Consider the following 15,431-nt stretch of genomic DNA (forward strand, 5'->3'; position numbering starts at 1 on the left):
CTCTCTCTCAAACACACACAGACCTCACTACCCCACCCCACCCTTTCTCAAAAAGCTGTATCCTCAAATGTGACGGACACACGGACGGACGGAACTCGTTTCTACACTGAGTCAAAAAAAGAAACTTCACGAAATGTAATTTTTAAAAATAATGAATAATGTTTCTCTGATGATACATCTATGTATCCGAAATGGGATCCCTATCTTTCATCTCTATATAAACGTTAGCAAAACCCACTCAAAGCCATCAATTCGTCGTGGAAATGACGTTAGTGCCAAAACAGGTTTTGCAAATCAGTCCATCACGTGATCTTCGCATCGAAGTTTTATTCATTTGCACGTGTTTGCATTGGCTTCAAGAATTTTAAACGCTTTTAAACCACAGTTCTAACGGTACTTTTTTTGCAACGTGAACGCGCCGTTGGCATGTTGCAAGCGGGAAGATCAGTTATTGACGTCGCCAGAGCAATGGGATGCAGACGTTGGACTGTGTATGACTTGCGAGGTCGTCTACAACAAACTGGCACAACTTCTGATCGCCCAAGGTCGGGTCTTCCACGTGTGACGTCACGAACAGAAGATCGTCAAATCGTCCTACGTCACTTACGTGACAGATTTCTGCCGGCTACACGAACCAGGGCTGAGATGCTTAGAGGTCGACTGTCCTAAGACCATTCGAAATCGATTGCGGGATGTCAGTCTCCATTCTCGACGTCCATGTCGTGGGCCAATATTGCCGCCGTTTCATCAACGTCAACGTCTACTGTGGGCCCAACGTCATTTCCGGTGGACCCAGAGAGATTGGAATCGTGTCGTCTTTAGCGATGAATCCAGGTTTACTCTCAGATTCGCGGACGGCATGCGTAGAGTCTGGAGACGACGTCGTGAACGCTATGCCCAATGTTATGTACAGGAAGTCGACAGATTCGGGGGCTGAAGTTGCATGGTGTGGGGTGCTTTCTGTGGGAACAACCGTTCCCGACTTCTCGTCATCCGTGGAAACCTCACAGCTGTTGCTTACCGCGACCAGATGCTCACCCCTGAACGCGTTCCTTTCATGGCCCAGGTCTACAGCCCCGGCGTGACAATGCCCGGCCGCATATCGCGATGTTGACACGAAATTTCATTCAAAACGCTGGAATCAACGTCATGATTCCAAAGGCATCGAGATCCCCTGACCTTATTCCAACAGAGCACGTTTGGGATGCACTTAGGAGAAGGCTTCATGGTCTTAGGAACCAACCTCAGAATTTGCAGGAACTTGGTGCTGTCTTGCAAGAGCAATGGCGTAGAATCCCCAACCACGTGTTGATGAGGAGACGGTGTTTGGCACTGGTGAATGCGCGGGGCGGCCATGCACAATATTGAACTGAGAAATTTCGAATTTTTATTCTTGTGACTTGACATTCTGCATACCATTTTTGGGAACGGCGGTGTAGCCTAACGGAACTGATTGTGGCACTGTCAGTGTATCGAGTACATCACACAGGTCTCAGCAATGAAATTGTAACAATTTTACCATCTGATCATTTCTTGTTCTTTTATAGTGCCCTGAAGAAAGAATGTGAAGTTTCTTTTTTGACTCATTATATATCCTTACGAATGTGCGGGAGATAATTAATCGGAGCAACAACAAAAATGATTGAAGTAACGAGTAAATACTCAAAAGTGCAGGTTTTTGAAAGAAACGTGACGTAACTAGAAAATACTTGAAGCAACGAGAAAATTCTTGAAATTTCAAGTTTTTGGCAGAGACTTGGTGTAACGAGAAAACTTCACTGAAGCAACGAAAAAATCATTAAAGTAACGAGAAAATACTAAAGGGAACGAGTAAATACTTGAAATTTCAATTTTTCAAAAGAAATGTGAAGCAACCACTAAATACTCGAAGCAACGAGAAAGTAATGGAACCAACGAAAAGCTGTTTGAAGTAATGAGAAAAAACTCGAAGGAAAGAGAAAAACTCGTGGCAACGAAGAAATAGAAAGCAACAAGAAAATTTTCGAAGCAACGAGAATTGCCCTTGAAAATAACATTTTATGCTACAAAAGCAGCATTAGGCTTTCGTAAAAGTAATAAACTATTTCATAACCTGACACAATTAATCCATTTTATACAATGTTTGGTTTGAATATATATTTAGGTAAATCAAAAGCAATCTGGATTGGATCGAAAGCTAAATCTACTGACAAAATATACAGTGACCTGAAAATTGAAAGGGTAACTAGTGATTTTGATGTGCTAGCTATTATATTTACACCGGATTTTGAAGAGCTATGGGTAACTAACACTAGGAAGAGAGCGGAAGAAATGAGTAGACTCATAGCATCTTGGAGAAAAAACATTTAACACTTATTGGTAAAATAACAGTAACAAAATCCATAGCGATTTCCACATCAGTTCACATTTTCAATTCTTTGCCCAATCCACCAGCAGAATGTATTACTTCGCTTGAAAAACTATTTTTAAATTCATTTGGAATGATGAAGTAAGGAGGAGAGTAATGACAAATAAATATGAAGGAGGACTGTGAATGATTGATAAAAGCAGATTTATTGATGCTATGAAATTATCAACCTGAAGATTATATTTCAAAAACTGTGAAAATAAAAATCCATGCAATGTACCTTTCAAAGATATATTTATCTTTGGAATAAATTCTGAAACTTATATTGAGATTGAAAATCCTTTTTGGCATCATGCGCTAAAAGCATGGAATCTGTTTCACAAACAACATTAATGAAATTCTATCCCAACCACTATGGTTCGATCACAACTTCAAAAACTGTACATATTACATAAAAAATTGTGCAGAGAAAGGGATTATGAACATTAGAGATATAGGTGATGAGAATGGATTACTATCAATAGAATCTTTAAATTCGAATTATCGATCATATCAAAGGTGCCTGTTTAGATTTCAGATAGGTAATGAACACATTACATGAATCATGGAAACGTGCTTAAAGCGCTGTCACCCTGTTCCAATCAGTAATCTGAATATTACCCAATGCCAGAAATATTTAGTGAAAGCGTCAAGTGGCTGCAGATTTTTTAATGGTAAACTTTTTTGTAATTTTAAATATCCAAACATTTGTAATAAATGGTAACTTTTATTTCCCGAAACTGACTTTGATTAGAAAAATATATTTACAGTATATAGAAAGGGATTGCAAGATACAAAGCGTTTAGACTTTCAGTATAGATTTCTACAAGGGATTATTTACATAAGAAAGGAACTGGTCAGAATGAAAAAAAGTTGACATCTGTCTGTGTTGTTTTTGCAAAGATGTAATTGAGCGCTTGTGTCATGTTTACTGTTAATGTGAGGTGACTCAAACTTTTTGGATACATTTAAAAATTCGGCTTACCAATATTTATCCACATCCATTGGCATTATCAAAAAAAACTGATTTGGTTTGGTACTCAAGGTGAAAATAGACTTCGAAATCACACCATCACTGCTGCAAAGAGACATATTTACTATGCAACATTACAAATATGCCTCCACATTTAGCTTAATGCAGAAGAAACTCTAAAAAAAAATTTCTTTGTGGAAAATCATACAAATTATTATAAAATACATAACTTCCATCATAAATGGAGCTGAAATTTCTGGCCCCAGTACTACATCGACTCATACTGTATTGATTTGTACTTGACATTATCTATGTATTATCTATTACATGTATCATGGAAGTTTATAAAGATATCATTACAATAATATCTCATCTGTACATTATGAATCTGTATTACTTAGAGCCGCGTGTCTCACAGCTTTGTACTTGTTTGCATATATTATTTTGATTTGGGGAATCAATAAAACAGGAACAAAAAACAATCAAACAAACAAAACAAAAACAAAAGAAACAAAAAGAAACAAACAAAAAAAACAACCCCCCCAAAAAACAACAACAACAAAACCAACTATTTCAGAACCATTAACTGAGGATTCATATTGTCCATTGGCTCCCTCCCTCTGCAAGCAGAGTGGGTTAGGCTGTTTATTTCGTTGACAGTTACATAGACAGATTGTTTCATACAAATGTATAAACTCAGTGATTTACAATGTGATTAGGTTGTCTGACAAAACATCCACTTGCAAAGTTTGAGATCGATTGGATCATTGGATGAAGAGTTATTTACAAAAAAACCCGGGTCCACTTGCATTTCATGCCAAACTATAGTAGTTACGATTTGCTCCGTACAAGGTGACATATCCTCATAGTCACAGCCATCCTCGATATCTCCAGGGTATACGTTTTGAAAAGTCTCCTTATCGGAACGTATACCCTGGAGATATCGCGGATGAGTCACAGCCTGAGTCATGTTTCCATGGAAACCACAACAAATGAAGTAAAATTCATATCCGAGTCTTACCCCCAAAAGGAACATCTGGGGATCATGCTTGGCATGTGTACCACGTTTGATTAAGTTATCAAGAATAGTTTAGGTTAATGCTTCGGACAAAATATTGCGGACGCACGCATGTACGGACGGACGGAACTAGTGTCGACACTTACCACTGTGAAATACGTCCCGAATACTATGCGCTTTGAACATTGGTAATACGGTATATGCGTGACGTCATTCGTACGTTGACGTGGGTCTATATATATTATATAGAATGACATGAATTTTCCGGAGATGGTGAGTACGATTATCTCGGTTTCAAATACTGGACAAGCGACTAATGATAAATGGTGCAGTAAAGTTAACCTTTTTATTAAATGGAGGTGGGGTGTCACTTTCCACTTTCCATTGCTCCCAGATGCAGTTTGTTGCTTTCTGAAGGTAAACATTGACAGTTCTATCCCAGACTTACTGATTTGACTACTATAATTAACAGGCAATAGCAAACCGAAAGCTTTGCATCTTTTAGTTCCCATTTTAGAATACACGCGTCTGGTCACAAAGATGACAACGATATCATGCTTAGTCATCATTGCGCGTGATCACTGGATTATCTACAGCTTGTCACAGATTTAAGTAGCGGGAATACGATATGCTGAGCCTGGGCGGATCCAGTGTGCCCGTCTAACTGAAACCTTCGAAGATCAACTGATATGAACTGACAACAGCTAGCATACTTACGTCTGATATTTGTACACACCTGAGAATGTTTACCCTGTGTATCTCTATATTTTCTGAGTTTGTTAAATTCATTAAATGGAATTTTTGTGCACAGGTGTTGTTTGTCAGTTATTTTTCAATAAACAGCGAGTATTTGGACAAAGAGATAACAAAAAACCCATGTAACTGAAAAATCTTAATTTAGGCAGGTATTAATCTATAAAAAGATTATTACACTTCATTTTTCATATTTTGTCCGACATCACCTCTCAACTATAATTATAATTGCGCGATACGCTGGGACTGCTGATTAGCGTGTGCTGAGCCTCGAGCGGCGCGCGCCTGGTAAAGTGTATCTAGCCGAAATGAATGTTATGACGGTAGATTCATGTAGATATCTGGGAATTCTCTTTGCATCGTCGGCTAAAAGGGCAGAAGTATGTGAAATAGAATTCTTCGCCATTGTCGCAGGGGCTACATAATATTCAAAACCCTCATGTGGACCAGCAGGAAGTCAACTCGTGAACCCTATCGCGGCTGTATGATAGAAATTATTCTAGCAGTGGAGTAATAATTTTGGTTTTGGTGGCCCGTTTCGGTTGCTGATAACTAAGGCTGTAACCGTTAAAAGTCATCCACTCCGCGTCGGTTCCGGAGATGGACTGATGTGCAGTAAGTACACTTTGTAAAACATTACTGTACCTTCTCCAACACGCACCCCAACAAAGTGACTAGCAACGCCACCGTATTTGGGGACTTGCGCACTTTCGCTTGGAAAATCCAGTTCTGCTATATTAAGCACTGACACAAAAAGATTGGGTTTTCCCCCAGGTCCGGTAAACTTGTTTTTCTTTTTCTGCGCATGCGCAGAGCTACTGTGTTAATGACACGGTAAACGAGCACTAGGTAACTGTGATCGCACCGGTGGTCCCGAGGTACCGTGTCCGACTAATTAGACGAGTAATTAGCAACCGTCTGGACTCCGCTGACTCCCGCAGAGCTCGTCCGAACCCCCGCAGCGCCAGGTGAAAAAACAGAAAAAGTGCGCCCGGTAAAGTGTAAGACTGCTGACACTAAAACCCCTTTGGTTAACTTTTGTGTTTACAATGTCGATAAACATCATGTGTTGGCCAATTTCCGGGTGTTATTGAGTATTTGAAGCACGGGAATATTCCATTTGAAACCTCCGGCTGACGCCATCGGTTCCAAATGCATTCCCGTGCTTCAAATACTCAATAACACCCGGAAATTGACCAACACATGATGTTTATCTCCTAAATGTTAAGTTGTCTCGGGAGATCAGATATTACATTGGAGAATAAAATCACAGCATCAGCAAATAATAATAACAGTATCTCTGTCATATCAGGGAAGAGTTAAACACCATATTTCCCATTTTTGGCAATGAAAGTTCATTTATGAAAAGAAGAAAATATAACGACTTAAAATGCATCTTGCCGTAAACCGACTGGACATTAAAAAAAATCAGTGAATGAATTATTGTTACTTCTAATGCAAGATTTTACAGATTTAATGTCACATAAAAAGACTCTGATCTTCACATCTTTCACTTAATCCAGATGAATATAAACATTCCCAGAGTTTATTGTGGTGTTTATTGTAGAGTTCAGTATTTATTACAGTCAATGGAGTCAAACGCCTTCCTAAAATCTATAAATGCTACATAAAGCTTCTTTTTCTTCATCAATAAACAATTTTCTATTAAAACATATAAAGTAAATGTATGGGACACAGCAGAATACCCAATTCGAAATCCGGCTTGGTTTCACTAAGCTTATCATGTATAGTAGCCAAGTTAGTTGATCTGTTATTTAGTATACAGGCATATATTTTACTTCATGTACAAAGAAGAGAAATTCCTGTGTAATTATCTGGATTGTCCTTATTGCCTTTCTTATGTAAGGGGATGATAACTGCCTTTGTCCACTGCTCAGGAAATAAGGCTAATTCAAACATTCAATTAAATAAATTGCTTAAAAATGAACTAATGAGAGTTTCAGAACATTTCAACATTTTGGCAATAATATGATCAGGACCAGATGATTTACCATTCTTTATATGGGTGAGGGCAACACGATTGTAATTTGCGATTCAAGAATACATTTATCCATTTTATCTAATGGTTTATCATCATACACTTTGAAATCTACATTAGACTGAGTATTTATACTATTACATACATTCTTAAAGTGGTTCATCCACATGTCTGGTTCAATGTTTCAAGTACTAACATTTGTACGAGAGAGACTTCCTAATTCCTTCTAAAATCTCGACAAGTTTTGTATTATTATCTGAAACGTTTCCATGGAAAAAGAGAAAATAATAAATCACAAAAACCTGTAAATAGCAAATGGCACCACTTTAGGTTCTGAGGATCTATCAAGTTTTGCAGAAAAATGTTAAATGGTTTTTTAGTTATGCTTCAGAAACAAAGCCCACCCTGCCATTAGACTAAGATGAAACTGTTCCATGGAAAAGGAAAAAAAAAATGCCAAAAATCTGAAGGTAGCAAAAGGCACAACCATAGGTTCAGTTTATTATATCTATCAATTTGGGACTAAAAATATTGAACGTTTTTTAAGTTATGCTCCAGAAACAAAATGATTCCGAACAGATAGATTGACAGACAGGTGGACAGACAGACGAGGCATCGACAATCTCCCCCTGTCATAATGGTGGGGGGATAATAATGTTGTGATCAATTAACTTCTTTTACACATATATTTTTCAGGTTCCCAGTGGTTTGAGATGGCTAAAAAACATAGCGGAAGCCCACTGTCATCCCTCAGTTCAGATTCTCTTCATCAGATTCCCAACTTTGTTCATCTCGAGGAGCGTTTTAAGTGCCCAGTGTGTTTGGAGGTGCTAAAAAATGCTGTTCAGACCTCCTGTGGCCATCGCATGTGTGAAGAATGTAGTTTAACTATTTTTGCTAAAGGAGAACCAGCTCAGTGTCCAGCATCAGATCCTGAAGAACCATGTGAACCAATTTACAAAAAACAGGTACTCACACTGACATAATGTATTACTTTATCTTGTTAACTTGTGGCAGAGCTGTTTGTGTGAAAGCCATATGAGACAACTGCAGCGTATGAAGTAAGGCCCGTCCGACCACCCAAGACAGATGGTCGAAATTTATAGCTAGGAAGTCTGATGCTCTGGTAAAAATTTAGATGTTCTTATACCACTGAGTAAATTCACAATATCTTGGTGTCTGGTCAGGTTAAATCCATTTCAGGCTGGTAACATTTTGAAGTTACCAGCCTTGATGTCTGGCTGGGTTTTTGTCTTATTTCGTACACTGATAACTGGTATGAAATGTACATGTGACATGATATTCTAGACCTGTGATTGACCACTATTCATGATGATCAGGATAAATCATGATGGACTTCTTTCTTGATCATTTTTAATGGATAACTTGGATGTGCTTTGGCTAAACTCACTTTGGCTGAAAGGGATGGTTGTTGGCATGGGTACTACAGATACGTATGAGCCTCAGAAATGTTCTCTGAACAAAGTTAACATATATAGCAGACAAGTCTATTTTCCTCAACCCCAAACTGAAACAGGATCATGTTACAGTTTTTTGCCATATTACAAGTGACACTGTTTATCATAATATATTGTGAACCAAAGTAACTATGTTCTTTAACCAGATTCTTTGAAAATATATGAATGAATGGCATTTGATTCCTTGAAATTGTAAGACTATTTGCTGCATATTAATACATTCAAATATCGCAGACAGAAAAACACCTTTGTGTTTACAATGTTGGTAAACAAACATTGTATTGGCCAATTTCCAGGTGTTGAGTATTTGAAGCGTTTCATTTGAAACCTCTGTCTAACTGTGTCGGTTCCAAATGAATTCCTGCGTTTCAAATTCTAATTTCCCAGTGTGTGTACTCTTTTCTTATACCTGTTGTGCATATTTGTGTTATCTGTTGTGACACTGTTTTGAAACTTTAGTATTTTAATGCATACATCTTTATTGGTATTGTCTAGTTTTTGTTTCCATCCTCGCCTTCATAACCAAAAAGATACGATGGAAATGTATATATGTCTGGAGGGTCACATGAGGCATGAGAAGTAAGCAGTAGATCAGATGACCATTGTTATTTATATCAATCTACCACTGTGAGGAGTATTAACATATTTGTCAATTTGATGCTAACACAGTGTATTTTTGCAGTGGGTAAGAAACAGATTACTGCTTTTGCTCCTGTCGAATACAATTCATCTCACACTTCACGTTATTGAAATGCACTTAACTTTTTTAATTGGTTTCAAACATTTTGTAAGATAAATGTTACTTGATACTCTGGACTTATTTTTGTTTTTATACATACTGACCTACAAGTGACAAGATTTAGTAAGTTAGCAAGTTACTCTCCATTAAGGAAAAAAGTGACTATTAAAATGCGTTGTTTTCGCTTTCTAGTTTTCCCTCCATGATATTGGCAGAATAATGCTAAAAGTAGCATAAACTGTACTCACTGTTATCTTTTTATGCAAACATAAGTGTTGTTACTTACATATTTTGAATTGTGTGAAGCCTATATCTGTAGTTCATAACACAGTTCAGTGAGTTTTATCAATGTATTTGAACACAGCATATTCAAATTTTCTCATGATAACATGTAAGTAAATTTGTATGGACCAGGCAAATTGTTTACTGAACCTGGAAGGAGAATATTATCAGATAAAAGTGATTTATTTCACAGACAGCCCAGTGAACGTCTATAACTTTATAAGTTGAACAAATTCAGGTTTCACTCAAGTGTGTTCTTTATTTAATTGTGTGCAAGTGTGGTCATTCCTGATGAGAGATTGTACAAGGATAGAACATTCTGTACGTGAATTTCCTTCTGATCTCAATTCACAATATAACAAAGGCTATTAATATGTGAGGTATCATCATGTTCTGGTAATCTGTTGATTTAAACTAATTCTCTTTGTGACATAATAATGATATAGCCTCTTGTGGGACACATTCTTTCAGCTCTTTCGTGATGCAAGTGCAAGACGTGAAATTCGTCAAGTCCCAGTCTACTGTCAGAATCGTGCCCAGGGCTGTACAGTGACTGTACCTTGGAAAGACTTGGAAGTAGGTTTGCTTGATGATATAGCATCCACACATAAATGAGGTTGATATGGCTAATAGAAACTATTTACAATGATTTTTTCTGAAAGAACATTTTCAGTGTTTTCAATGTTTTCATTCCAAACAATATCATTGAAATGAATAACAACGATCTTATTATACCACAAGTATTTGTTTGTGTGTTTGTGCACTTGTGAAGATGTTTTGTCGTGGCCTCTAGAATATTAGTGTGCCATCAAGAGTGCTTTTTATCCATATCCATCAATGTCAGTGTAATTGGATTTCTCTAAATAATGATGAAAGGGCAGCCTTTGTCTTCGGGTGCTTGCAAACATTATTTCTAGTTTGAATGTTTATCTTGTCTTCCAGGATGCTTAATTAGTGATACGCATTTCTAGTTTATATCTTTAACATTTGCACTGACATTGTCCACAGACCCACATGTCAAACTGCCCATACCAAGGACTTGAATGCCCAAACAAGCAGTATGGTTGTAAGGAAGTTATTCCTTCTAAAGATATGGATCGGCATGTTCAGTCGGCATGTCAATTTCGTCAGATCACTTGCAGATATTGTAAAACACAGTATCCTGTCAAAGATGAAAGGGTAAGTAAATTTGCTCAGTCTTGGTAGTCATTGTGTCTGTTATGTCTCATTTCACTTCTCTGAACTGATTATTTTAATTGTGTAAATAACAGAACGAAGTTTTAGCTTGATGACTGTAAGAATCTCCACCAAAACACCAATTTATGCTATAGTCTTTATCCCCACAATATTAGGCTTTGTTATTCTCTGAACTGGTTAAAGGGATGTACTCAAAACTCAGACAGAATATCTTACACTGTAATAGGACACAAATATATTCATGACGCTGTTATCAGATCATAAACATTTTAATTATGTGACATACTTTGTTGTGTTTTAGTATGTTTCCTAATTCACTGTTCTAATGTAATGACACATTATCTTGTTATTTTGTCCTTGTATGATATCCCAGATTTTAGGTAAAACCAACAAAGAAGGAATCATTGTAATAGCTGAAAACGTTCCTCAGGAATGCAAGAATAAATTCTTTCATGTGTTTTTTTTCACAGAAACACCATGAGGAGGACTGCCCAGAAACTGTCATCCCTTGTCCATTTAAATGTGGGGCACAACCTATGGCTAGAAAAGATGTGAGTCAATGTGTAAAAGAGTTTCAATGCTTATGCTAATAATTTCAAATGGTCAATTTTTGTTACAATTATTGCTTGTTTACTTTGTAATTTGTGCAAACATCAACTGAACTTCTTTAACATTGTTACTTGTTGATTTCCACATGAAGAAACCCAGAAAACTATGCACAAAAGGAAGTTAATGTAAAACCAACCAACAGCAAAGACCTGTAGGAAGATAAACAACTGTATTATAAAATTAATCATGTTTATAAATATATTCAAATTACTCACTGATTATTGTGAAGTAATATAATGGCTTTACATGTTGGAGGGGTAGTACAATTAGAGGCAGTAGTAAGTAATTAACATGATACATGTATTATTAATAGTAACAATGTCATTAAAGTCGAACAGTTGGCCTGGGCTGGATGTCCAGAGTAAATATGATTTTAGATAACCCCTTGTCTTTAAGAAATGTAAGATGTTAGAGACATCGTGCTCATAAACCTTCCACTACATTCCGTACACCACTAAATCATTCAAGTCTTTTGAAGAAGATGCCAGATTTCATTGGACTCCAAAAGTGTCTCACAAAGTACCTTCCACAACACTGCTTACTTCTGATAATAATACATTCCTGTCTACTTATTAGTGTCAAAGACAAAATTGTAAACCTATGATTAGTATTAATGGATTAATGTAACTGAATTACAGCATTGATTTATATTAAAAATAACACTGCCATATGACAGAGAATGTACAGACATTGCGTAGTGTTGCTATGTATATGGAAACTGATTGTCAAGGATTTTGTCTGTGGCATTGTACTTAATGATATTCATCATGTGCTGAAACAGTTAAACACTGGAACATCAATCTCTAGCTTTATGAGGAAGCGATAAAGTGAGAATTCATGGATCTGCTCATTACCGTCATATAAAGAATCTTGAATCGGTTCAGACACTCAAACACACTTTTTATGAAGGGCAGTGTGGTTGTTAGTTAAAAAAGGAGCCCGATTGACAAATCTCTCTCTGTTTCATTTTAAGTCCTTCATACTCTTGCTTCTTCACTATTTCAGGATAGTTTCATTTCAGTTAATTGTTGTTAGGTTTATTTTCATTATGAATGCATTATTTTCACAACTGTATATAGTAATAAGACTTACATAATAATAATGATATGTGCATTTATGTTGCGCCAAACTCCGCTAACGAAATGAATGCTCATAGCACTAACATATACGACATATGGACTTTTGTTGGTTGTACTGTCAGTGCAGGATGAGTGATTATTTTATGAAATAATTTTCATTATATTAAAGTTGGTCCTAATTAGGTATGACATAAGGCAGTATGCACCTGCTCAGTAAACTTACTCAATGGCGTATACTTAACTGATCAAAATCCCTGGAATGCACACATATTCGAAACCAGTGGTAACTGATAATGAAATAGCCACTCAATATATATAATACCCACTTCAGTGCAAACAGTCTCCACCTGAGCTAAATCTTATCTGGAGCTCTGGTACATGAAGATCAATGAATCATTGTGTACATTATTTAGTATCTGACATGCAAATACTAGCATATTGATAGTGAAGTTTGAAAGAATCTGTATTATTGTCTATACACAAAGAAAAAAGTTAGGCATCCCCTTATTTTCATAGTGCCAATTAGCTAAAAACATATCAGGTGTACAATGGCCCTAAGTGCTCAGACATTCTGAGCCATACAAATGCCATCTGATTGAACAACCATCTGGCAAGATGCAACGTAGGTTACCTTTGGTAAGAACTTGACAGCGATTATGTCATTTTATCACAGGTACTGTTTTTGCCCACCTGAAAAACCCCCAAAGTATGGAGCTGCAGGTCATTGAAAGGGTGTTGACTTTGACATTGTCACATGAAAATGTTCCTTGAAGACACTAGTGTATGTGCTTCCATGAGACTAATCAGTACCGGGTGGACTCGCCACATACCCGGATAACACATTCCACTCTACGTTTCATGCCTCCAGTCAAACGTTGGATCTGTTCTGGGGTCAATGATAACTATACAGCATGGAGAGCTACCTCCTACTGATGTAACTTCTGTACTGGAGGGTTCTGTGACTGGATTTGTATCCCCATAATGTCACACATGCTCCAAAGTGTTCAGATCTGGGCTTAATGCTGGCCAGGGTAGAGCTGCATGTGTACTTATGTAATTTTCTACGACACGACTGATGAGGCCTGGTGCTGTCATCCATGTACTGAGGTCATGTAACAAGTGGATTTTTATCAGAAAAAGGGCCAAGGACTGGCCGCAGAATGCCTCAGATGTATTGAGCTGAAGCTGCCCCTGATGGTCGCCAAATTCAGCCTGTAACCGTGAGGGAGGCATCCCCACACCATAACAGATCCTCCTCCAAAGGCAACAGTTGACAGAATGTTCCTGGGAGTATAAGCTGTGTTCTTACGCCTCCTAACACATGAGTAACATGAAGTAAGAAGCAACTTTTGTTCGACCAATGGATTTTCCTCCAGGTCCTTAGATACCAGTGTCGTGACAGGAGGTCTTCCAGACCTTGAACGGCCCATTGCACTTTCTCTCTTCACATGTTTCCAGACTAAATGGCTAACAACAGTGTAATGGTAGCCCAGATTTGTCCATTTGCCTTAAAGGACATTCCTTCGGTATACATACCAATAATGTAATTCTTCGAGTCGATTGACAATCGTCTCAATGCCATTTTCAATTAATTTGCTTGAGTGGATGTTTCAGCTATCGTTAAATGTATACCAATACAGTTGGGCCATACTGTTTTATATGATTCACAGGTTATGTCTTCTTGCCCAAACTCGACTCTCCCAATATTACTTTTTGAAATAATGGGGGAAAAACATTCATAAAAATATCACGGGTTAACTTTTTTCTTTGTGAATATATACATATCTAATGAATACCTCTTTTGGTTTCAAGTTCAAATGCAGACTTCTTCGTTTTGAGATTTGGTTTACAGGTGTATGTGGCCCTCATACTAATTAGAATACCACTTAAGAACATGTTTTGTACCAAAGGGGTTATCATCAATAGTGACAAAGGGTTATGTCCCTTCCTCAAGAGATGAAGTGAAAAGATGTGTTATGAAATGTTTTTATGGTAATTTTTAAACCTACTGATTTCAATTTTTGGATTGCAGCTGATACATTTGTCTCACATTTTGGAATGTATGCAGTATTATTCACTGAATCGACTTTGGAGTTTTTCACCAAAGACAGATTTCCATAAACAACATGTTTTCCCATCTATGAACTCCTACAAGAAAGAGGGAGGTTGGCAGCCACTTGGAGTACACACTGATGTCGTGGATAAGAAACTTTCCAAGTACAAGTCACAAAATTCAATGTCACTGAATTGTGAACTTTTCATTTCTTAAGATTTTTAAACTGATTGCAATGCAAAGTATAAGGCTGCATAAAAAATTAAGTGTTTCTCAGGTACATTTTTTTCAAAAGTGATGAGGGCAGTAGGACTTTTTTAAAAATATTTGATAGCAAAACAAACTGAGTGAGGAACACATTTTTCATATTTTTCTCTTATTTTCTTACATCTTGGCAAGTTTAGCATGGTCACACTTGTTCTTACAGACAGATCAGGACTCAACCAAGTCAAAATTATTTTTTTAAATGGGAATAAAAAATTGTTATGTGCACAAATAAAAGTGACGCGCTGAAACCTGAGAAACATTTCACCACTTTAATTTAGCCTAACCGTGTCTGAACAAGTTTGTTTCCAGACTGAAATATAATGATGTTTTCTTTGTAGTTCCACAGCCCTAGTGAACCAAAAGAAATGACTTATTGAAGTTGCAGTGCTCAGCATATTTTGCAGGTCGAAAACTTAGCTAAAGCTGCTTAACGGGAGTGAGTGAGTGAGTGAGTTTAGTTTTATGCCGCACTCAGCAATATTCCAGCTAAATGGTGGCTGTCTGTAAATAATCGAGTCTGGACCAGACAATCCAGTGATCAACAACATGAGCATTGATCTGCGCAGTTGGGAACCGATGACATGTGTCAACCATGTCA

At 37.2% G+C, this 15,431-nt stretch overlaps 1 protein-coding gene across 3 annotated transcripts in view; it reads left to right on the forward strand.

The window, feature by feature from the left end:
- The window catches only part of LOC137294749 (TNF receptor-associated factor 3-like), a 136,567-nt gene that overhangs the window by 106,387 nt on the left and 14,749 nt on the right, over positions 1–15,431 (forward strand). Inside the window, exons 1-5 of one of the 3 annotated variants that reach the window (XM_067825855.1) lie at positions 4,598–4,650; positions 7,826–8,097; positions 10,100–10,204; positions 10,637–10,807; positions 11,296–11,376. In XM_067825855.1, coding sequence (XP_067681956.1) covers positions 7,843–8,097; positions 10,100–10,204; positions 10,637–10,807; positions 11,296–11,376 — 612 coding nt within the window. In that variant the 5' untranslated portion in view covers positions 4,598–4,650; positions 7,826–7,842. Of the gene's footprint in view, positions 4,651–5,941; positions 6,125–7,825; positions 8,098–10,099; positions 10,205–10,636; positions 10,808–11,295; positions 11,377–15,431 lie in introns of those variants that run through there. The other 2 variants (XM_067825854.1, XM_067825853.1) reach the window with 2 other exon arrangements.

This window comes from Haliotis asinina, chromosome 8 (assembly GCF_037392515.1).
Source record: "Haliotis asinina isolate JCU_RB_2024 chromosome 8, JCU_Hal_asi_v2, whole genome shotgun sequence".
NCBI classification, from domain to species: domain Eukaryota; kingdom Metazoa; phylum Mollusca; class Gastropoda; order Lepetellida; family Haliotidae; genus Haliotis; species Haliotis asinina.